Raw genomic sequence first — 24,697 nt, 5'->3', positions numbered from 1 at the left:
CAAGCTGCCTTCCTCCAGTAAGGACACCTGTTGTCAGCCATCTGCTGCTACATGTAACAAGACAAGCTGGTTTGGACCAAACAAACAATGGTGGAAGAGGTTGGGTAAGAGACAGAAACGTGCTTTTGCTCCCTTTGTGACAGCAGTATCTGGCTGAATTGCTAGAAAATGGGCAGCTCCAACCAACTGCTGTCTCCTCAGCGTCAAAAACTGGAAATCATGAGAAAACTGCGTGCTCTTTATCATCATTAAGACCCTCGGCTATTGCCAGCATTTAGGTTTTACTGGGGAGGCAGTTAACTGAGCAGCCTTGGGCAATGGCCACTGTGTGGAAAATGGGGCTGCTTTTGCTTCTGAGCTCCTAAACCCTTAAGAAAATAAATAGATATGAAACTTGACATTACTGCAGGGAACTTGGCATGTTGACACAAACTTCTGAGAGTCCCGAAGGGGAAATCGGTTTTGAGTGTTTTCCATGCTGACGCGCGGCAGACCTATTTGTGTAACTTTTTTGTTCTGCCTTTCTATAACGTACCTAGAAGCAAAAAAAGAAGCCGGAGCTACGGCTCTCCGCTTCCCCTGGCGGGCGGTGCGCGGCCCCGGGAGGCGGCAGCCCCGGGCAGGAACCGGCCCCGCTATCCGCCGAGCCCGAGCGACGGCCCTGTGAGGGCAGATAAAGTCGGCTTCGCCCCGCAGCCGCCATTTTGCGGGCCCCGCTCCCCCCGCGGCTGTCGGGCCGATCCCTCCCATCCGCTGGGCCGGGCCAGCGCTGCGCTCCGTTCCCCGGCCTCGGTACCGTGCCTCGGCCTTGGGAGCTTCTGAGCTCGGGCCTCTGTCCGCACAGCGGTGCCTACCAAGCGCTAAGTAGGTAAGCGGCCGCCGCCTCCCCCACCCTGCAGCTTCCCTGCTGGTGTGTTTATTTTTCCCTGGGGCGGCTGTCATAAGGGGTAGCGCCGCTATTTTGCTGCGTCCACGGGTGTTTCCAGGTGGCCGAGGAAAGGAGGGCGGCGGGGAGGTTTGGTGTTTTCGCAGGAGGATGGGAGATGCGGCAGCGAGCTGCCCTTTGGGGCTGCTGACTGCATCGTGTAGTGTGTCTGCTAACGAGCCCTCAGCCGAGCCTGCTTGAAAATTAAGGGACGGAGCGGTATTTTGCGCTGTAGGCAACTGTTGCATCGTTCTGATGAGCCTGACGGGCTGCACAGACTGCGGTTCCTCGGGGCTTCGGGTGCCCCAACGCTGCCGTGAAACCGCAGCGCGGGAGAGCGCTGGGGATGGAGCATGGCCTTGCTCAGGTGCTCAGAGATGTTTGCAGCCTCAGACCTCTTGCGGCAGTGCTCAGGTTGTGTGCCAGGGTGGGCGCATGCTGTTGGGGTTATTGTCTGTCTGCTTTCTTGGCTCGATTAAGAGAAAGGCAACTTGTGGTTAACTTGCAGAAATAGGAACTGTAATAATCACTTCTTTCCACTTCATTTTATCTTTGTAACTCTCTGATGTTGCTTCCTCTTTGCTTTACAGTAAAAGCTGTTATTAAATAACACTTATCCAGTTAAGGGTGAGGTGAATTGTAATTTTTCCTGCCCCTGTCTGACTTTCAGCCTCCCAAATAAGTTGTCACCCTTGGGATGCTCCTTCATCACATTAAGGTAGCACGTAAGGTCACGATGTGGGATATAATTTATGAGCAGCCTGTGCAGACTTGCCAGTGCCACCAGAATTATCCTGAAAGTGATAAGCAAGACCCATCAAGGAGATGTGCACTGAAATGTCCCCTACAGTCTCCTGTATGGTCTTTAATAATTAAAAAAAAGGGGAGGGGGGGAGGACTTTCTTGCTGGAAAAGGAGTTTCTCTACTTTGGTATTCCAAGTGGAGCTTGATGATGTTGCTTAACTCACAGCTACTGCAGAACTGAGTTTCTGGTCTGGTGAATTTTAACGCTTTACAAATATTGACAGCCTACAGGAGACACAGGCAAATGCCAGTGCTCCAGTTTATTTCAAGAGACTTGTAAGCTGCACTAGTTCCTTGATTTCTGTCTGTTGTCAGTCCTCATGCCAGATTTCTGCTGGTGATGCCAGAACTGTCTGTCCTTCTGAATGCAGGCTGGTGGTGGGCTGCAGGCAGCTCCTCCTGATGCAGCCAATAGCAGATGAGGCAGCACTATTCTTAAAAGCTCCATGCCTGCAGTTCCCAGCAATGCAGCTGTAACTGAACTTTGAAGGATCCAAATCTTCAGTCCTGGAATAGAAAATGATATATTATATGCAGTCAAAGCCAAGCTCGTGCCTTCCAGATGTATGTACTCATTTTCACAGAATCACAGAATTGTAGGGGTTGGAAGGGACCTCTAGAGATCAAGTCATTTTAGTGCTGTTTGACTAGTTAATTTGTTATGTGTACTGTGAGAACGGAATTCAGTGTACAATATACAGGGTTTTAATTTTGTATCTGCTCAACATTGTTGATTGCCTTAAAAATTGTGAACTGAAGGCATTTCTGCTCACTTGAGAGGCCAGTTTGAATTCATCCCTAGGTGTGATAAGGCTGTTTGCTGAATCTGTGATTGGTTAGGTAATCAGTTATGTAATGCATGCATCTCATTGCAGATGGGACTGAGGTAAATATTTGCTGTGATATGCAGCCCACCATGCAAGAGCCTGCACTTCTGGACAATGCCCATCGCTCTATGATAGACAACCTGTGGTACCCGCAAATGTTTTGGGCCATGATCAGCTCTAGAGCTGAAGGGGTGATTCACACTTCAGCCTTCCAAGGAGCACCAGCAGCAGCTTTGCCACAGTGTACTATTTCTTTCTTTGAAACTCATGTGGTTCACCAAAAATTGTGCATGTCTTTTACAGGAGCCCTTGGAATTAATTTCAAGGTGAGGATAGCCTGGAGGGAAGCACGGGAATGTTTGTGGCATTCTATAAGAGATGACTGTAGGCAGTGTGGGTGTATATCCATGTTAGTTTTGATCTAGCCTTGGAGATAAGGATTGAGCACGTGCTGCTGACTGGTACAGCCAGAGTCTGCTTACTTGCATGCTCGTTTGAGTGAGTCCTGAGTTATGAAACAGGAGCAACTCTGTAAATGATTCAAATAGGGAGGGAATGAAGGTATTTAACCAATTCTGGCACAGTTTTGTTTTAGCAGTATTTGCTTGCAGAGATTTATTGGTAGTCTTGCCTGTGAAGGCCTGGTCTGTGAGAGGAAACATCCTGCATGGCTCAAACCCCTTCTCAGGAAGGAGACAGGGGAAGAAGCTGTGACTGCAATTAGCTACTATATAGCTGTGTGAGGCTGTGGCTTCTACAGGGAGCATGTTGAACAGGTTGTGTTGCACAAAGTCTCACCTCTGTGCAGTGCTGAAAGCTGGAGGAATTTGAGGTGGGGCTGTGCCAAAACAGCTGCTTTTCACCCTGCAGCTAGGGTAGAATGTGGCTGGTTTCCTTCAGGAATTGGGCCCTGGAAATATCTGCATGTGTCGCAACAAAGTTGGTTCTCTTTTGAACAATTTGCGAGTCCCAACTACTTTCTTAAATTTTGCTAGTAGAAGTGGTTTGTCATCTGCTTTACTTATTGCTATTTTTTCCATTGTTCTCTACTAGATAATTCTTTGAGTTGATGTCCTAAATAAATCTAGGTGAATATATCTTCTATTTTTATGGGGGGGTTTGTTTGTTGTTTGTTTGTTTTAATTTTAAACATACAACGTTTAAAGTAAGCTCTACTTGGAGCAGCAGCCATTTTTTCCTGGGAAGAAGAGGTAGCCAAGGCTGCTGGACAGACAGATCTGAATGCAGCAGCTGCTCAGGCCGGGTGAATTACAACAGCATTGCAGTGTTGTTTACTAAAAGCTTCGGGTGTAAATAAATGTCGTGAGTCAAAGGGTTTATGCTACACATGGATGTGTGTAAGCTGGATGCAAGGATGTGAAGTAGGGCATTCAAGATCTCACCTTTGCTCTAAGTTGATTTATTTGCTTCTGTAGATGGCTGTCATATGTTCTCTGCTCCCTGTGGACAGGAAAACTGAGGCTGGGGAGGCTTCTAAACCCATCAGTGGTGTGCACAAATCTAGACACAGTGCTGTATGAGGCACTGGTTTGAGAATGGGGAATCTCCACTTTGCCATTGACCTCTTGGATTTTTTTACAGCAGGCAAGTCACTCTGCCTTTCCTTTAGCCACCCTCTCTACAAAATGGGATAGAATCATCTTGACTTTCTTTCCAGGAAAGGGAAGGACTTAGTCTTGTCAAAAGTTAACATGTAGAGTTAGCACTAGTGTACTGAATTCGGTCATTGGTTGTTGTCTCATATGGGTCCCTCACTAACTGGAAAGTGCAGCATTAGCACATGATAATGAGAAACTGGGAGAGGTTAGGGTTGCACAAGGCAAGATGCAAGCCTGAAGGGTGCTAAGATGATTTATTTCCTATACATCTTTCTTGAGGGCAGGGATCACTTTGCAAGTATTTTTGTGCAGGTGTGGAGAAGCTACAATCCTTGGTCAAATTCATCTGCCTTGCCAAACACACAGTTTTTGTAAGGGCTATTCCTTCTATGTCTGGTATAAGGAAAACCAGGAATGGTAGAAATGCAGACTGCTTTCCAGTAATGTTAGAAGATGTAAAAGCACTTTCCAGAGACAATATATTTATCAGTAGGGTGTGTCTTTTGTTGATGCAAGCTCAGCTATGTTAGTGTGGAGAGGGGGAGTAAATTGGACAACTCCTTGCATCCATGTAACTACTCTGGAAATTGTTTGGAGGTGAGAAGTAGTTTTACACTGTAACAAATTACAAGAGTAAAATCCTTGTGGATTCACACAGACTGAGCTTCTTACCCTGTCTGTATTGGCAGTCCTGCGTGCCAGGGCTAATTCTGGGTCTGAACACTGGACTTCTTTCCAGGAGAAGCTACATGTAAATCAGTTGGCATGTGTAAGGAGGGTAGAAGCTGCCCTTAACAGGTAGTGTATTGTTAGCCCAGTAAACGCTGTTCCTTTTATGGGTATCAGTACCAAAAAGGATCCTAGTATTGGTTAGAATTAAGTAGGGCAGTTTTTCTGAGTCCTTTGATGAGGGATGAGCTGCTTTTAAACATTAGTATCTGCAAAAGGAAGAAGCACAAAAGTAATTGAAAGTCAGTGCCATCTTCTTTCAGGGCTGATCAGTATTGGGAAAAGATCTCTTGTTATTTCATGATAGATTGAGTGCCTACAGCTTAGGCTGTAAAAGAATATGGAAGCAAGTTGTTGTTTGGTGGTTTAGTGTTTCTGATGTGTGAAGAATGAGTTGTAGAAGAATTTACCAAGGAAGAATTGATACTGATAGGCTATGAACGTTTTCCCTGCAGCAGTATTATAGATAAATATGAGCTTGGTATGTTTGTATTCACCCTGAAGCAAAGAATTTTGTAATTTTTGTCCCTCACCCCTAACAAATAGATATGCAGCCCTGAGTAACTGGGGGAGCATCTTTTTGGGAGAGTAGGGAAACTGTTTCAGGCTCATTGGACTTGAATTTACAGCAGAGTATTCACAAAAGAAGCTGTGGAGACAGGCTGCAATGACAGGTCTGGATTAGAGCAAGAGCTCTTTGAGTCATCTGTTTATAATTGAATAATACTTATGAAAGTACAGAGGCAGAGGATGTAGTGAAACAAAAGAGGAACGAGGAAGGAGCACCCACAGAACTTTGAGGGATCCTCCCATGTAAATGCTATAGGAACAAGTGGAGATGGGAGGAGAATTAGGAGGAGCTCTAATTGCAAAAGGTATAGGAAGGGTAAGATCAAGAAGAAGAGGATGATTAAAATGGATGATGGTCACAAGGGATGAACTTGGAGCAACAATTCTGAAAGTTTAAGATTTTGGCCTCTTAAGTTTTTGGTAAGAGCTGTTTCAGGAGGAGAATCTGGGTTAAATGAGATCTGAAGAGAGAAGTAAAGGAGGACTCCTGACCGTGCTTGGAGCTGTGTGTATGGAAGCAAAGATGAAGTAGCCATATGTAAAGGCAAATTGAGGGTAGGGTTTTAATAATGGAAGTTTAATATGTATTTTTATTGCAAAGGAAAAAGAAACAAGTAAGACATGATTCACGGAGGACATGAGATGTCATAGAGCCAGCACAGGCAATTCGAAAAGAAAATTAACAGCTTGATGGTTGGAAGCAAAAAGAATGTGAGACTGTATGTGGGATCTGAGTTGAAGAGGTGAATAAAATCACAAGTTATAAGTAAGCTAATGAATGTGTGAAGAGTCGTGTGCTATCCTGATAGAGGTTTAACTTGACTTCTAATTACAGTATGGCAAGGTAAGGAATATACATAGAGAACTTAGCCATTGCTATTTTCTGACTGGAAAGAGCTGAACACAGTTTCAGAAGTTAATGAATATCTTTCTTTGTTTTGCAGATGAGATCACTGAATGCTCTTTTTTTGCAAGAGGTGATCAAAGGAAATGGATAGCTATCCAGACTTCAGTGCAAAGAACCTCTCATCTTCGGCTAATATGTCTGCTTCTTTACCTGGTCAAGTTGGACTCAATGCCACCGGTGGTCCTCCTTCTATGTCAATAAGCAGGCTTTTTCCAGCCCTATTAGAATGCTTTGGAATAATTCTTTGTGGCTATATAGCTGGAAGAGCCAACATTATCACATCTACTCAGGCCAAAGGACTTGGAAATTTTGTCTCCCGTTTTGCACTCCCAGCTTTGCTGTTCAAAAACATGGTAGTACTTAACTTTTCTGATGTAAATTGGTCCTTCCTGTACAGTATCTTAGTTGCCAAAGCTGCCGTGTTTTTCTTGGTCTGTGTTTTAACATTGTTGGTGGCCAGTCCTGAGAATCGATTTAGCAAAGCAGGTTTGTTCCCTATTTTTGCTACACAAAGCAATGACTTTGCACTGGGATACCCAATAGGTAAGTAGTTCCTTATGCTTTTTTTCAAAAGTATTTTTAGTGGTGTAGATGTTTTTGCTTTTCTTTTATTTTACATTTTTTGAAATTAACTTTAACTGAAGTTAAAGCTACCTAAACTCTCTCTCAATTTACATTTCTTGATGGAGCTCGTTTTAAAAAGGGAGAAATAATCCTCAGGCCATGTATGAGTGTGTTTGTTGGGGCAGGTGGGGCATATATTTCTGCTAGTGTGACTGTAACAATTCAAAACAATCTGACTTCTGTTGTTCAGCACTAGGTAACTTAAACACATATATATTAAAATATTTCAAAATTGGTATAAATTTCACTATATTCTTACATGTGGTTTAGGTTAAGATATCCTGATGGATAGTTGTCATTTACTCTCCAGAACAAAATTAATTGCATTGTAAAGTAGGAGTCTGCCTGTAGCCTCTGAAATAGCTGCAGTGGGGTATGGTACTAATTTGGGATCAACTCTTGTTCTACCTCAGAGAAGACTCTTAGTGAGAGTGTTGATGTCTACTGGCTGAGAAGTGTGTCTGACAAACTTCTAATCACTACAGAGCAAACTTTTGTGTTAGCGAGTTTATGTGGCCAATTGAATTCTATCCCTTAATCTTTGTTTTCTTACAAGCAATAGATGTTTCTTAGGATATGATCTTGAAAGAAGTCAGTCTTTTAAAAGGAAGATTACTGTGTGATTTGTGGTAATTTCCTATTTCCTCAAATAGGAATTTTATGCAGACATGATACATTTTTTAGTGAGTGTGACAAAGCATCAGTCCCGTGGAGTTAAATGGGGGAAAAAAATAAAATGGAAGGGGGTGGAGTACAAGGAGGCATTCATAGTATATCTTGTAGAGCTGTGTACTTTTATTCTTGTAAGCCTACATTTGTAATTCCAAGCAATATCAGTTATTAAACTTTATTTTTATCCAAATCTGCAAGACTTATTTTCTTCCCTTTTGGTAAGCATTATAGGTTTTCTTAAGGGCATATTAATATGCTTTTTAGCCATATATACTATGATTATTGGGAAATGTTCTGGAATTATTGCAAGCTTCTCCCACCTGCTGCTGTCTGACTTGCAGTGCTTTTTACCTGCTTTGGGAAGGTTCTGTGCACCAGTGCTGATTTCAGTCCTGCCTCTTCCCAGGCTGACCTGTGTGGCTGGTGCCAAAACCATTCTGCAGGTATCAGGAGTTTCAAAATACACCTTGAGTGCATGGTGTTTGGAGAGGGTGGCTGGGTTCAGTGGTATTTGTTTGCTCCTTCCTGTGGAGAGGGTGCTCTGTGCCACTTAAGTTCTCTTGATGACAGAATGGAAAATACACATACAAAAGAAAAGCCCAAACGTTCCAGATTATAAGTGACAGCAAGCAGTGCCATATTTTAGGTAACTCGAAGAGCTGATGGCTTTGTTCACTTGGTTTCAGGCAGCATGCTGTAGAGAAACCTGAACCTTTGTTCTTTTCACACTTGCTGGACGTGTATAAAATACAGACAAATGCAATTGCAGCCTTTTTCTTCCATAGATGAAAGAACGTTTTCCCTCAGTTGCATCTCCTGAGGCTTATTCCTCTTGTGGGAAGTCTGAAGTATGTCCCAAGCAGGGCAGTGAGGATTACCATTTTGTTTGTTGGCACTGGATTAAAACGCCAGCTAGGGTTTCTCTGAGGCTCTCTGAATGTATTTCCATTGCCTTCCTCTACTTAAAATGTTCTTTCTACTTTGACTTTCTTGTCAGATTACGTTTTCTTTAAATTTTCCTCAGTTTACAAGATAATGATTCCTCTCTGTGCAATCTATCCAAGTTCACAACATCTGGCTCATTAGGAGTTTTACTGGCAAGCCCTACACAGCAGTGGTACTGTAGGCACTTGAGGGTTCTTTGTTTCTTAGTGCTGTTTATTTCCTTTCTCCCCCTTTCAGTTTTCCCACCCCAAACTTTTACCAGTTTTCAGTTCATTCTGTTTATATGTAAATGATTCACCATTAATGCCTCACCTCTGAAGTGTGTGCGGGGCTGGGCACGCAGGGTGCCTTGCTTGTTTCCTTTCACTTGTGTTAGGTGGTGTTTTGAGCAAGACTTTATCTTCTAATGGAAATCTCTTTGCAATTATACCTTTCCAAAATCCTATGCTTCAGTTTTAAATTGTATAGAAAAAAGTACTGACAAATCTACATATAATTTTAAAGGCAGTTTGAATGCTTAAAAAATACAAAATTGAGGGTTTTTTATCCAGTGTGATTTTTTTTCTTTTCCTGCAGTATTTTTGGCTATTGAAAAAGAATTGTGCATAGGGGGAAAAGATAACAACTAAATGTATAGGAAAATTGAAGATTAAATTTGCAGAGCTCACCACCTGGGTTTTCTCTAATCCCCATTACAACAGTTCTGCCCAAAAACTGTTTCTAGAGTTTGCTAGCGTTGCCCCAGTGTAAATAGAATTGCTAGGAGAGAATGTACTGTTTGGTTCTTTCTGAGTGAGGTGGTACAATTCTGGCAGATCAGATGCATCAGGTGCTCTGCTGTTAAAGCACAGGTGGAGCAGAAGCACTATGTGGATGGTGGCTCAGTTACAGCAGCTGTGATGGTGCTAAGTGCAGTAACCATAAACTGCTGTGATAAAAGTGTTTTTCAGCAGCTGGGATGTGGAGAACTGGGGGGGAAAAAGCCAACTATCATTGTGGTTGTTGGGAAATATGTCAATTTCCTATGTAAAGCTTTTTCTATGTGTCTACACAGATTAGTCTAGCTAACAGCCCAGAATCACAGGAAGCTGTGAAATCAGAGAGTTGAAGTAAAAGGATTCAGATTATGAATTCTTCTACAGTGCATTGAAGTTATGGTGCTCCCCTGCCACACCGTGTTTCTTATGGAACCTTATTCTCCCAGCACTGTCAATATATAGATTAGCAAAATAGAACCAGGACTATTACTTTTTAAGTCAGCAATATATATATTCACAACTACTGTCTGTAAAACTCCCAGGAATCACTTCTCATTCATGAAATTACTATTTGGTGAAACTTGAACAGTGAGAAATACTTGGAAGAACCTTGTTCACTGAGAAGTCTGGTCCAAAAAAACCATTTGGGATGAATCAAAGGACACGTGGAGTTATTTTTGTTTCATTTTTCTTCTTTTCCATAAATGCTGAATATTTGTAGAATCATAAAATAATGTTGGGTAAGTTTATGTTTGGGCTTCAGTGTGTTCATTACACATCTGTGGGCTAACAGTAATGTCACTTTACGTCGATTGTAAGTTCTATTACTTCTGAGGGATAATGTAATAACTTTTCTCCAGTTTTAAGGCAACAAAAATTAATTTCAGTATTAATGTGCTTTAGTACTAGAAGAGTGATGACTGATAATATTTATTTCCTGTCTTTTAGTTGAAGCTCTGTACCAAACCACTTACCCAGAGTACCTCCAGTACATTTACCTCGTGGCTCCAATATCTCTTATGATGCTAAATCCTCTGGGATTTATCTTCTGTGAAATCCAGAAGTGGAGAGACAATCGTACTGTGTCCCACAGCAAAATCAAAATCGTGGGCCTCGCACTCCTTCGAGTTCTGCAGAACCCAATTGTATTCATGGTCTTCATAGGAATTGCCTCAAACTTTATTCTTGGCCAGAAAATTCCTGAATACCTTGAAAATTTCCTTGACGGACTGGGCAGTTCATTTTCTGGCTCTGCACTGTTTTACCTTGGACTAACTATGGTGGGACAAACAAAAAAACTGACAAAGGGTATGTTTGTTGCACTGATTCTTCTCATCACAGCTAAACTGTAAGTTCAATTTATGTACTTCTATAATTTTGCTTTGTGAAGTGTTGCCAGATGTTTTAAGCTCTGAGTATATTGGTCATAAACCTATGCAAGGCTTACATAGTAAGTCCATGCAAGATCTGAGATATTGCTAAAGCTAGGCAGAAAATTGTGAATGGAGGGTTTTTTATTATAGGATAAAACTTTTAATGTGGGTTACTTGAACTTGTGCCCTTGTTCCACACCAGTTCACATGAGTTGATTTGATTTTCAAGGTTGCTGACTTCTTTATGGCTACTATTATTATAACAGTTGAAAATTAAGTTTTGCTTTTATATTTTGCCTATCTAAATCTGAAGTTACTGAAAGAATGCTTCTGCACAAATGTGCAGTAAAATGTGTTGATAACCCAGTGATAAATGTGATTTCTAACACTTTCGTGTATGTTTTATTTCTGTCAAGAAATTTTGAAGTAGCTTGTCTAACGCTCTGACTTGAATGACTTAATGATTTCTTTCCCCTTCTCTTTTCAGACTTATGATGCCATTTCTCTGTAGAGAAATGGTGGAACTCTTGGACAAGAGCAGCAGCACGGTCAACCACACCAGTTTATCAAACTATGCATTTCTTTATGGAGTTTTTCCAGCAGCACCTGGTGTAGCAATATTTGCAAGTCAATTTAATATGGAAGTAGGAATTGTATGTAGTCAGTGTTTTCCAAATTTGTGTGAACTTTGGGCTTGACTTTGTTGTTTAAATACTTCTAAGTGTGGAAGAGTATTTAGTAAATGCTTTCCCAAGGAGCTGGCTCCTTAAATTTCAAGTCTGAGGTGTACTGCAAGTCAATAATTAACCAAAGTGATGTTTCCTGGTGTCTTAAGTGTCTTGATAGTACACGTTCTTAAATAAATCCTTTCACTTTTCTTATTCATGACAACAGAAGGAAGAACTAGAATAATTTTAAGTAAAAAACAATTTGCATCTTTGTTTTCTTTTTTTGAAGGTCTTATTTCTGGTCTACTCTTTTTGTTAGAAATAGAACAGGAGTGTTGTGAGTGATCTCAATGACAAAGAGAAAAGAATTAGCTTCATGCTGATAGCTTACAGAATAAATTTTGCTTTAACTGATTATTTTGTGTAGTGCTTCAATTAAATCTTATGGTAGAAATATATTTTTAAATAGAGAGGACCAAATACGTGATCAACTTAAAATATAAAAATTTTAACTGTTTTATTGTTTGTTTTTTTCCTGCTTGAAGACACTGAAAGAAAAATGTTACAAGGTAGAATTTTGTGCCCAAGCAACTCAGGGAATCTCTTTAAAATAGTGATCTGAAGAGTGAGTATAAACTCACACTTCCACCACTGCAAATTCTAGAGTTCTAGAAGACAGAAAGACGATAAGAAGCCTAAACAGAAACAATTGGAAATGTAAAAAATATGATTTATTCCCATGAATTTATACATATTACTTTAACATAACAATGCTTACTTAATTACTTACCGTGTGAGTTTTTGCACCCAAAAGTATATTGTAACATTGGAAATTCCTCTGGGTTAGAGTCGTTAGCATCTCTAACACCCATGAAAGAGCTCTGTAAGCATTTGCAGTCAAGAACTCTGTATTCCTGCTACTTCAGAATTTCGTTTAAAAGTATGTACAAAATGGACACTTTCTCAATCAAATGCTAACTAATTTGTCAGGAAAACAACTCAATTATTAAAAGCACTGTGCTTAAGTTGAAGTTATGATTTTGATAGTGGTTGTATTTAATTAGAAAAAAAATTGTGATCTGCTTAACTCTGTTTCTGTTCTGTTCTTTGCAGATTACCTCAGGCATGGTGATAAGCACTTTTGTATCTGCACCTATCATGTATGTTTCTGCATGGCTTTTGACCATTCCTTCTATGGATCCCAACCCGCTGGCAGCTGCACTCCAGAATGTTAGCTTTGACATAAGTATTGTCAGCCTTGTTTCTCTGGTAGGTGTTGGCAAAGTGAACTACCACAGCATGCTGTAAGGTCAGGGAAGCTTTAGTACGTAAGCAGCAAATCGAGTCATGATATAAGATGAGCCTGACATTTCATTATTGGATCCTGTTGCAGAAGGATGAGGGAGGAGCTGGGTTAAAAAAAAAAAGTCTGATCGTAGCAATTGGTCAGCTGAAAAGCTGCACTGTGGGGGAAAAACAACACGAAGTGCTTGGATATCACAGTAATGCAAGCTACATAAAGACTTCTACTGGAATCGAATGTAAATTCCTGAGATGTTAATGAATGTTTAATTAAGTACCATTTTAACTTGGAAGTTTTAATTTAATTTTATCAAATCTCCTAGCAGTTCTGTGCGTCTAGTCCTCAAAAAGAACTCTGAAATCTCCAAAGTCCAATTTGGCTTCACAGGCACTATAGATAGTGTGCTTAGTCTTTTTAACTTTAAATTAAAGCTTTCATGTTGGAGAGAGCTGAAAGCCTCTTAAGTTTGTATCTCACTGAACCTTTTTTCACAAAGCTATCCCCTAAGAAAAGCAGCAAGTAAAAGCTGCCTCTTGCCATCACTAATTATGTTGGGAGTTCTAGAAAGGGTGGGATGAGAAGACTTTTAAATTCCAAACTTCAAAGCTATTTTATGTCTGTCTACGTCTTGGAGAGCAACCAGGCTTCTGCACGCAATAGGCAAACCCTTGGTACTCCCTGGGAATATTACACCATTGTGAGAACACAACGCATTGCTTTTCCTAAGGCATACAGATTGGCAGCAGATGGTGTCAAGCTGGCTGTGATAGTCATATTGCTAAGAAACTTGTCAAGAAGATTTGTTGTATACTTAATTTCACCAAAGTTTGCCAAAATATTCATCTTGCTCATTTGTTGTTATGGTTGATTTGTGTGTGTGTGTTAGTCTCACAATCAATTTTATCTTGTCTGTTACAGATTTGGTCTCTTATTGTTGTTATTCTGAGTAAGAAATACAAACAGCTTCCTCATATGATTACAACAAATCTACTTGTTGCTCAGGTCAGTAGTAAAAATATTTTCTTTCTTTTTATGTGTATGTGTCTTATTTTTAACACATTTGCAATTTGGACTTTACAGCACATCTTAATAGTCATAAAAAGTGGGCAGAGGACTCTAATGTGTGACTTATCCGAACAGTTTCTGTGACTTAGGAGATGTAGCCTTGAAGAAAATGGTGAGGTGATAGTTTTGGTTGCAGAGCAGCATCTGATTCAGATCTATTAGCAATCAGAATTGCAAATGGCTTCTGCAGTATATTTTTAGCTTTATAAACTACTGCCAAATAACAGCACTGAGTGCACTTCAGGTTCAGTTTATGCCAGTGTGAAGTCAGCAATGCCATGACAGGCAGCACTGTGCATCTGACCCTTGGTGACCTGGTTCAAGTCATTCAGTAGGAAACAAATTGGTTTAGCTCCCTGAAGTGACTGTCTGAGGGATCAGACAGGTGCCAGTGCTGATGCAAGAAAGGGGCATGGGAATGCATGGCTGGTGGCTAGGGAACAGCAAAGCCAAATAGCTCTGACTTGGATTAATTTTAATTGTTATTTAAGCTGCATTCATTCTGCTTCATTCTTTGAGGACAACTGCACAACTATTAGAATCGTGAGTGTAATTCACTTGTGCAGTAGATGCTTTTTTTCTTTTTGTTATTTGTTTTTAATAATAAAGTGAACTCGGATCTGATTGCAGTCACATTTCAGAAAAGAAAATCACACGTGAGAGTTGCAGGTGGTTCTTGTCTACAACAACATGAAGTTTGCTTTAAGAATATTTTTAAGCCCTTGTATTAGTATTCTTGTAGTATTTCAGTCTATTTTTTTCAGATACTACTTCAGTACTAAAACTCTTATGTGAGGCTGAAAACTTGTGTAGTTCTTTGCTAATCTGTTGACCTCAGCTCTCACCTTCATGTTCAAATCATTTCAGATGAATGGTTTGTACCTGATAAAAGCTTTGCATCTGAACTTAATATCTATTTGTCTTGCAATAATTACATGTACTTTCTTTCATCACCTGTCTTATTCCTTTTTTGTCTGAACTTTATAACTGAAAAAAAAAGGTGGAGGGAAGATGCCTTTGTCAGTGACATAACTGTAATGTTGAGTTTACTGCTATGATAACTATCTAATTCATAAAATTACTTTGCAATAGCTCTGGTGATTGTGTTTAGAAACTGTAGCTATATTACACTGTGTTCTGGTTTGAGTTTTTGCGTTTGTTATCCTGCTTTCTGAATGTAAATGATGTCATCTTCCCTTTCTTTTCAGTTTATTACTTGCATTGGAATGGTGATATGGAATTTCACTGTTAAACAGAAAGATGTAACTGTGCAGATCCTAGTATTTATATTCCTCTACAGTTCACTTTATAGCACCTACCTGTGGACAGGTATGATTTTTCTAGGCCGAACTAGGTATGTTATAAACGGTTGATGTTCTGACATAGTTTGATTGTGTTCTTCAGAGTAATTGTTCCATTCACTTGCATACAGTTCCACAAACATACACTTAAAAGCTGTGCCAAGCTGAAGCTGTAGCAGTGCAGGGCTGTATGTCAGGTGTCTGCTATTCAAAGCTCATATATAGTCAAGTCTTGTTTCTCTTTACCAGTTACAGTACAAGTCTTGCTCTCTTATAACAAAAGTCAAGAACCTGATCTCAAAGCAGAGGCAGTTACAAATAGAATAAAGGGGGATAGGTTGTCCTTCAGCTACTTAAGAGCTTACTGCCAATTTTTAATTAATGCAGAATGTAAAACTTTAATTTATTCAGCATTAAGGAGATCTTAAAACCTTATGCCTCAAAAAACGGAAAACCAGAATGAAGGGAGATACCAAAGGAGCTTTAACATTTCTTCACTGAGACAACTGCAGTTTCAAAAAACAATGTATGTGTTCCACAAGTGCAGATGATTAATGAAGAGGTTAGTTGAAGTAGGCAAAATTGGAAGATGTATTAAGGAACTTGGGGAACTACTTGGGTGCAACTAAAAATGAACTTCCTATTCATTCCTGAGTCCAGAAGTGGAAAGGTTTATTTTGTGTAATGTTTTTGTGGAGTAGGTTGTTTGTTTAACTGAGATGGAAGGTTGCATATGATTAGTATAACCTAATGTAAATACTAGCTTTGCTTCAACAAGGAAGGTGTTACTAAGCTTGGGAATGGAATAGACATTCCTAAAAGATACTTCCACGTATACTTACTCCTGTAAAAACACATTACACATTTTTATGAAATTTAGTATTGGTTACAATGGACACATCTTTTTTTAACCTTAATGAAATAGTCACTTGTATCTTACGTATTCTTATGGCACTTTTAAATACTTGTAAACCTTCCTAAGTATTTATAGGTAGAATCAAATTGTGATAGAATTTCTTCAATGATTCATTATTCTTATGATTTATTTTTGAAGATAGATGTTTCTCTTGTTCTTTCTCAGAATATAACTAGAAAAAAAAGACTATTTTGGAATACTGGGGGTCTGAGAGGCACACTTTGGTTATTAAGCAGCTCACACTCGAATCTGTAGAGTCTGTGATTTTCAGTTCTCTCTTTAATAATAAACAAGGCATTTCTTTTGTTCTTTGTAGGTTTTCTATCTTTCTCTTTGTTTCTGTTGAGGAAGAGAGAAACAGTAAAGATTCCCATTGGGTTTATTATCATAGCTGGATGGGGGTAAGTTAGTAAAGATGTTTAGCTTGCTGTCACTAATCCTAGAGGTTTACAAGTTACAGAGTTCATATTTTGTTCTTTCAGAGTCCCAACGCTTCTGGTGGGTATCTTGTTAATAGTTGGTGAACGTAACAGCACTACCATTGACTCTGCCTTTTTCTATGGAAAACACCAGGTACGAATATGTTCTGTCCTTGTCTCTTCTGACTTTTGCCATATTCAGTACCTCATAAAGAAATTCAGTTCTATTTGATTCTTATGTAAGTAGCTTTCAGTCAAAGTGCAGGCTACTGTAACAATATCATTATACAGTGCTTACAGATTGCTATAAAAATATTTCTGTAATGAAACATTAGAAAAACTCGTTTGAGCAACGACCTTCAAGTTTAGGCAGCTATGACTAAGAAAAAGAGGGAGTTGGCTTCCAAAAGAAATGTCTTAGGAGTAGTAACGAATTGCAGAGCTCTCATCTTGACTAATTTGTAGTCTAGCTTGATAATTATCTAAAATTGACACCATCCAATGGCTAATTAATGGTTTTTAGCCTGTAATAGATAGGATCTATGTTACACAGGTAGCAGTGACTGCTTGCACTATAGGAGACTTCTCTGTGCAATCAGGAGTTGAAAGTCCCGAAGCCTGAAATAGTGTTCTTACCAATAAGTAGTCAGTATTTACTAGAGGGTGTGATGTGTACTAGAGTAGCTAGTTGTTTGTTTTCCTTCTGCCTTTCTTATGGATAGAGGGACTATGAATTGCTCAGGCTTATTCATGTGGTGCTTTCACAAGTAACAAAATAGCTTCACGATGGACTGTGGGTATAGCTGGCAGATGATTGGAATGAAAGGTTAATTAATGGGATATTTCCAGTTGGAGACAGCATGGAAATGTGAGCTGAGCTGGAGGGTGGGTGTCCAGTGCATTCCTCTTTGGGAATTAAAAGGTACCTAAACAGAACTTAAAATGCAACAGTAATGGTCCTGAGAGGAACAAATATAATGACAAGAGGACATTTTTTCATCTCATGGGAAATAGGAGTCCCCATGAAAAACAGGATAGGAGGGGATAAAATGATATCTGTCTATTTATCTATTTTTAGAGGAGGAAGAGAAAAAAGGGGAAAGCCGGGGGGGGGGGAGGGGGGGTGGAAGGAGCTGGCTTACTCATGAAAAGAAAACTAATTTCATGTATGAAGTTCTCCTTCAATACCAGAAGGTGGAAGAGCAGAAAGCTGTCTCTGCGGATGCACTGTTAGTGTATTTAGGAAGCTGCAGAAGTTAGGAAGATGTGTGCAACTATTTTTCTTTAGTTTCTATTTAGGTGTACTTTCTTTTCTTTCTTTTTACTTAACAGATAATCACCACAGCAGTGGTCCTGTTCATCAGCATCTTGATGTCAGGCATCTCACTTATGTGTATGAACAGAAATAGACGAGAATCAAACTATGAGGTACTGAACCCATATTCACCTCATGGCCAAGTGGAAGGGAATGAGGGGAATCAAGTTTCAGCCACTGTGCCTCCACCTTCTGCAGGGTCTTCTGCACAACCTTCTCCTGAGCAATCTTCTGCAGGGTCTTCTGCACAGCTCTCTGCAGAAAGAGGTATAGAATGTAGCTTTGTGAAAACAAACAAACATAAGTGTTCCAAATTGAATTCTGACCTGGGAGGGATTGTTGTTTACAAGTTCAAATGTGAAGTTAGTGAGAAAGAGAAATCTAGATATAGCTGTCCAAGGGCTTAGGTTTATTTTTCTAGGGAAGGTTTGATTATTATCACTGTAGAGTGGGGGAAGAAGATGGGGAAAAAAGAAGTATGTGGTATGTGTGTGGGTTTTCTGTGTGTGACAGTGTCTTCATAAGCATTTGACAAATGCAGTCCAGTTGGTGTCATTGGTTATTTACCCAATAAACTATCTTTTTGAGAATGAGTTATATGCCTACAACATCACTACTCCTACAGCACTGCTATTCCTTGGTTTTGTTTTTTTTTTGTTTTTGTTTTTTGTTTGAATCACTTCCCTTGTGTTTTCCTTCTAGCTAAAAGTACTTTGTGATGCTTCCGTTGTAGTAGCGCTATGTTAAGTACTTCTATGTATTTGTAATATAATACACGTGCTCTCTCAGCAAATTGGAACAGTTATCTGCTTTCCCCTTTTAGATTATTTATTAACATCATGGAGTATAGCATATATTGTTAGACTTTGAAAATAAATTATGGAGGTGAAGGGAACTAACTATCTTACTCTGCTTAATAGGTTGCTGTTCTTGTCAAACAACAAATGGGGAAATATCCTGTGCTAAAGAGGCTAAAGCAGTGCCAAATGCTGTTGAAAAAAAGGTTCCTTCAATTGAGACAGGTAAAACAGTAGTGTATCCTTGTTTTAATAACACAAACTGGAATGGGTTGCCCAGAGGAGCTGTGGATACCCTGTTTCCTGGCAGTGTTCAAGGCCAGGGTTGCATGGGGATTTGGGCAACCTGATCTGAAGGAAGATCTCCCTGCCTGTGGCAGAAGGATGTGGTGGTTTCACACCAGTGGTCAACTGAACTCTACCACAACACTCGCTCACTTCCCCTTCCTCAGGAAGATGAGGGAGAGAAAATGTGGCATAAAGGGGGGAGGAAAAGTCTCAAAGTTTCAGATAACTAAATAAATAAAGGGAAAAAACTAATAAATAAAGGGAAAAGAAAAATGAGAAGAAGAAAGGAGGAAAAAATAAAAGAAAAATTAAAAAAACCCAAGCAAAGAAAGAGGGGTAAAAAAACCCAATTATTCTCCATTTTCTATTATCAAGCGATATTAAGTCGCATCTTGGGAATCAGGACCTCAACATGTGTGGCAGTTGTTCAAATGGACAGACATTTTTATAACAAGAGCAGGCTTGGCCATGTCCCCTCCCCAGTTCCTGCCCACTCCTGGTCTGCTGGGTTTAGGAGCTTGGAGAGAGCGTTGGTGCTTTGCCTGTGTTGCTTAGCCATAGGCAAACACTGAGATGGTATCAAGGTTGTTCCAGCTACAAGTGCAGAGCACAGCACAGCACTGTGTGGGCTGCTGTGGGTAAAATGAACTCTGTATCAGCCAGACCCAGTACAGGGGATTGGAACTAGATGATCTGTAAGGTCCCTTCCAACCCAAACCATTCTATGATTGTATGGTTGACTCTATTCCGCAGCATTTGTGTGTGTTGCACTCACAATGAAACTATTTGTTCTCTCAACCTGTACTGAAAACAGTTGTTCTCTCTCAACTCTGTTTCAATAATTCGTATTTCATATTAAAGTCAAGTGTTGATGTGTACATTGGTATTCTGTTCTTGATGTTCATAAGAATCTTTAATTGCTTAAGAACAACAGTTTTGTGTGTGTTTGGTAGATTTGTTTTTTTGGGAGGAGTGTGATTGCTAAATGTTAAACTGCTAAAGTTGAGACAAGGAAGGACTAAAGTGCACTTTATATATACTCATATTCAAATCTTATTTCCACCCCAAAAGGTCTTTAAAGGTTTTTTGTAATCATGCACAGATTTTGAATAAGAAACTTTTGCTCTAGAAGAGCAAGTACTTACTGCAGACTAGATCAAATGTCCATGCTGCTGTATTATCCAAATCTAGGGGAGAGACATGGAGAAAACTGACTGAGGGGGCCTTAGGTATCACTGAAATAGAAAAATGGATCAAAGTGGTTGTTCAGCACCTCCTGAAAAATTATATGCTCAGCTCATTCTCATCATACATCACTTTCAACAATGAAAGCTATCTGCAGGGCATCCTTTCTTGTTTTCCTGTTTTTTTTTTCATCTTTAACAAGGCAGTCCATATCCATGTGCTTTATTTGAATGCAGCATAACTTCAAACAAATCGAAATATTTCATGCTGAAATGCAGCTTGTTCTATCTCCTTTCACAGCATGTAGCTTTCTACTTATTGCCAACTATTTTTTCTATGAAGTAGTTCACACAAGCATCATAACAAGGTTGTCCAGTAATAGGGAAGGGGCAGCTTAATTTCCTTATCATAAGGGATAAGGCATTTTGTATCTTACAGTTAAGTGGAAATTTTTTCTGCCTATGGAGTGAACAGTTCAAAAACCATAATTCCCTAAAAGCAAACTGTAATGGATACACTTGTGTAACTGATTGCAGTCGTTACTAATCCCTCTGTTATCCCACTGAACTATGAAAAGTATTTGGTATGAGGTCTTAGTTATGTCCTTGACTGTAGGCTTTTCACTGCCATCTAGAGGAATATGCTTAGAATCGCTGAGAACTCTAGCTGGAGGAAAAGCAAGCATCTATTCTGTGTATTTGGCTCTTTTGATTAATAGAATAATGGTAATTGCCTGTTATGCCATGTTAGAAATACAGTAGCATAACTGAAATAAATATGCTTGCTTTCTGAGGTGGCAGCACTGAGATACAGAGTATGAACGTTGCAGCTGTAGTGTATTTCATTTATTCCACATGTTAATTCTAGGTTAAAAAAACAAAAAATCTTTCTGAGGAGATTACTAATATTTTATTACTGCTAAACGTTAACCAGCATTTTTGTTAAGCCTTTGAAGGAAGAATTCTGTTGTGAAAAGTTTCTTTGTTTTAGGAACATGTATAAACTGTTCCACTTAAGGATAGATGTCTGAACTGGTTGTTGTCAAAGCTAAAGTTATGTGTGTAGGACTTTGGTACAAACATGAAGTGAATTAACTCAGCAAGTTATAGGCAAGTTTATACATTATTTTAGAGATAATAAGTTAGCCTAATGAGAACTTCTGGTTTGTTTTTCAGCTGATCAGTGTGTGAATCAGTGTAGCACTCAGACCTGTGTACTCGCCCAGGAAGAACAGCTTCTACAGACTGGAGACAAACAGCTGGCCAGACATGTGCTGCTCTGCTTGCTTCTTGTTGTTGGCCTTTTTGCTGTAAGAACTTTTTTTCTCGTTTCTCTCAGTGAGATGGGTCAATTTTTAAGAAAGTTATGTAGACAGTCCAGTAAAAAAAAATCTGCCAATTCCTATTTTTTATAGCAATATATTAAGTAAATCAGAGGTGTGTTTTTTGGTTTTTTTGTAGGAGATGTAGCATAAGATTAATTTATTATGTGGCACAGAAAAATTAAAGGCAAGTTAAGGCCAACAGTGTCAGTGAGCAAGCTTCACTGGAGAACCCCAAAGAGACAGGAAAAAATTGGAATCACGTCATTGGGCAATTAATTCATCACTACTACTCTTTGTCCTATTTTTTCTCAAGAGCTAGTAGTCTTCTCTAGACATCAATTAAATGTATGAAGTGCATTCGACTTCTGAAAGAGACTCTTCAAAAATTGTTCCATTTGATCCTGGTTGAATTTGGACTTCATAGAGGTGTTTTAGTGAAGAAGATAGTGTAAGACATTACTGGAAATGGAAGAATGTGATTTCATTGCTTTTCATGCTTCTTTGGGAACTAAGTTGGTATTCCCTATTAAATTAAGAAGTGTCCTTTGAAACCTGCAGTAACAGGTATTCTGTTCTGATGTTTTTTATATTTTCTGTGTTACAGCGGTGTCCCAAATTTTACCCTCTATTTTCAACTGAATCCAAATGAATATTTTGATACAATGAAATGAGATAGATTACATTGGTTCATTATCCTTTTCACCCAAAGGGGTTAACTTTGGAGGTTTTATTTCCTTTAATCAGGCATCTGAGATAGCTGAAGTGTGAAGTGCTTCAGCTTAATGCAATCTTAGCTATGTAGAAAGTATGCAGAAAGCAATGGTGTCAGCTGAACAGGCCTCAGGGCAAATACTGCAAGTGTGTCTGGGCTAATATTGTTTGTATTAGCTTGAATACCTGAGAATGTTTAAAGCAAGTTCCTCGTATAAACGTGAATGGGCCAGAGCTCTATGCTGATATACTTTGTATTAGTTTCTGTAAGAACAAATAAGCTCATTTGTTTACTCCCAGTGGTTATGTGAATGATTTGCTGAATAAAGACAGGTGAAAAGCATGAAAGTGCTTTTGATTTTAATGTTTGGTTTGTAGTATTTTATTTTTCTTGTTTGTTTTGTGGTTTCTAACAGAATCTTTCCAGTTGTTTATGGTGGCTGTTCAACCAAGAACCTGGAAGACTATATGTGGAGTTGCAGTTCTTTTGTGCTGTGTTTAATTTTGGTCAGGTACGAATTGATGTTTATTCTGAAAATAGCTTTGTTGGTAAATGTTGCAGCTCACGCTGTTACAAGCTTTGTGAGATGAAGTCCTCAAATAATACTGAAGACACCAGTTCCTTAAGCTGTTTTGGATTTTTTTCCTCTGAGTATTTTCTTTTTATTGATGTCTTATCGTAATACAATTGTTTTGGGTGTGAGCACTTCAAAAGATAAAAATGGCAACTGAGTGCCAAACGCCCATGGAGTCAGAGTAAGATTTTAGCCTTATTTTTAGCAGAATAGCTAAATAGGTGTAAGATAGCTACGTAGATAGTTTGGCTATACAGCTCTAAGTTACTACCTGTGCCATTTCAGTTACTTCAATGTTAAGTAATACTGACACAATTAGATGTACAAATGTTACAGCTGCACATAGCTTATTTCAGTGCGTACTGACGTGTTAGATTTGTCATCTATGAAGGTGAAAACAAAACAGTATTAGTAGTTACCAGAGGAGTATTTCACAGGTCTGTGGACAAGTGCACCTCTGAGATACAGTGCAGTATAAAGCAAAGATACTCTGGCTTTGATACAAAAGCAGTGTAGAATAATAGATCATTCTAGCATGTAAATTGTAATCAGTTCTTTTCTTGACATTAACAGATTTAAATAACTGGCTATGTAATGACACTGACACTTTGTTCATTAGAAAACTTATTTACTGAACTGTTTCTTTGAGAATTTCTTTGACAGACTGCTATATATTAATCTGTCAATAAACAAAGCAGAAACAAAATGAAGAGAGATACTTATAATTTGTGTTTTGGCAATTAGTGATTAACGTTTTATTTCTGTTCTTCAGAAGTCAAGAGCTTTTGCTTAATCTTCTGCTTTTCTGTGTTTTTCCTTTAGGGCTTCATTTCCTTTGGTATTTTTGGCTTAGATAAGCATTTAATCATTCTGCCATTCAAGCGAAGGTAAGTATAATGTTTACATGTATACGTATAAGCTTAATTATTAACAATAATAATTTAAAAAGGGGTTTGAGTGTTCTGTGCCATAGCATTCAATTTCCTATTTGTTTTATTTTTCAAATTTCTTCTGGCTACGGAGAGCTAATTGCTGTTCACTATACATGAGTTTTTATTGCTGTTCTGATACGCTCACGCTGACAAAAATCTCACAGACTTCCTGTAGACAAAATCCTTGTCTAACGACAGTAAAGCATGTAATAACAAAACTTCAGGAATAATTTCAGCTGAGGAATAAAAATTTATTTGTGAATGTTAGGCCAGATTCTATTAGGACTGTTTTGAAGTCCTTTATTAATTAGCTCATGCAAGTTCTTTGTGCAGATGGAGACTTTCATTGGTACCTCACTTTGGAGAAGTAAGCTGTACAAAGCCATCTTTAAATTAGAGCTAGCTGGCTGCGTTGTGAATCCAGTAGCTAGGGCTGGCTCCCAGTTACTCTCTGTAGTTCCTTCTGCCTGAGCCCAGCGTGAAATTTCTCAGTGTTTAGAGGGCATACAAGTATATTAGGAAGATAATATAAGAAACATTTGCAGAAAAGCAATAAAAAGCTGTGATAAGCTTCCTGTGAGTTCCGTTCTGTTATTTTTCAGTTTCCTTAGATGTGCCTTCATTTTATTTGATTTCTTTATTGTTGTTCCCACCCCCTGACCCAGGCTTGAATTTCTCTGGGGAGGCAGAGAAGCATCAGGACATACAGATCCCACTTTACCTGAGGAAATCAGGATGACCTGTCAACAGTTTGTTCATTATCATAGTGATCACTGTGTCAAAAGCATTGTCAAAGGCAGAAGGTAAGATTTTCCCCCTTCATATTTAACCTGTTAACAAAGCTCATTGCTTCCCTTGTGGAAATAACGAAATGCAGTATAGTCATTCTGTGGGTGATTTCTATTCTGATGTATTTACTCAAACCTCCAAGTAATGATTAAGAGTTTTGCAATAATGTGTAGAAAATATTTCTTGTTTAAGACTGAAACACTGAGGTACAAATTATCATGTTACCTCATCTGGGTTTGATGGTTTTGTAGCACCTCATTAAAACCTGTCCCTGGTTCTGGTGGCACTAGCAGGAGTTTGGGAACAAAATCACTCTGAAGAAGTGTATTTGTCAATGCCTGTAATAACGTATGTG

At 39.2% G+C, this 24,697-nt stretch overlaps 1 protein-coding gene across 2 annotated transcripts in view; it reads left to right on the top strand.

Moving 5' to 3' along the window:
- Window positions 1–24,697, top strand: part of GPR155 (G protein-coupled receptor 155) — a 31,315-nt gene that overhangs the window by 2,922 nt on the left and 3,696 nt on the right. Inside the window, exons 1-15 of one of the 2 annotated variants that reach the window (XM_065751413.1) lie at window positions 781–868; window positions 6,420–6,925; window positions 10,330–10,729; window positions 11,242–11,407; window positions 12,536–12,691; window positions 13,644–13,727; window positions 14,999–15,119; window positions 16,324–16,408; window positions 16,490–16,580; window positions 17,759–18,008; window positions 18,662–18,763; window positions 21,187–21,320; window positions 22,463–22,558; window positions 23,444–23,508; window positions 24,219–24,356. In XM_065751413.1, the coding sequence (XP_065607485.1) occupies window positions 6,466–6,925; window positions 10,330–10,729; window positions 11,242–11,407; window positions 12,536–12,691; window positions 13,644–13,727; window positions 14,999–15,119; window positions 16,324–16,408; window positions 16,490–16,580; window positions 17,759–18,008; window positions 18,662–18,763; window positions 21,187–21,320; window positions 22,463–22,558; window positions 23,444–23,508; window positions 24,219–24,356 (2,348 nt within the window). In that variant the 5' untranslated portion in view covers window positions 781–868; window positions 6,420–6,465. Of the gene's footprint in view, window positions 1–780; window positions 869–6,419; window positions 6,926–10,329; window positions 10,730–11,241; window positions 11,408–12,535; window positions 12,692–13,643; window positions 13,728–14,998; window positions 15,120–16,323; window positions 16,409–16,489; window positions 16,581–17,758; window positions 18,009–18,661; window positions 18,764–21,186; window positions 21,321–22,462; window positions 22,559–23,443; window positions 23,509–24,218; window positions 24,357–24,697 lie in introns of those variants that run through there. The other variant, XM_065751414.1, reaches the window with a different exon arrangement.

Source organism: Cyrtonyx montezumae, unplaced genomic scaffold (genome assembly GCF_038088225.1).
Source record: "Cyrtonyx montezumae isolate F1298 unplaced genomic scaffold, pur_monq_1.0 scaffold_7, whole genome shotgun sequence".
NCBI lineage: Eukaryota > Metazoa > Chordata > Aves > Galliformes > Odontophoridae > Cyrtonyx > Cyrtonyx montezumae.
Note: the sequence above shows the minus strand (reverse complement) of the source record. Positions and strands in the feature narration are given on the sequence as shown.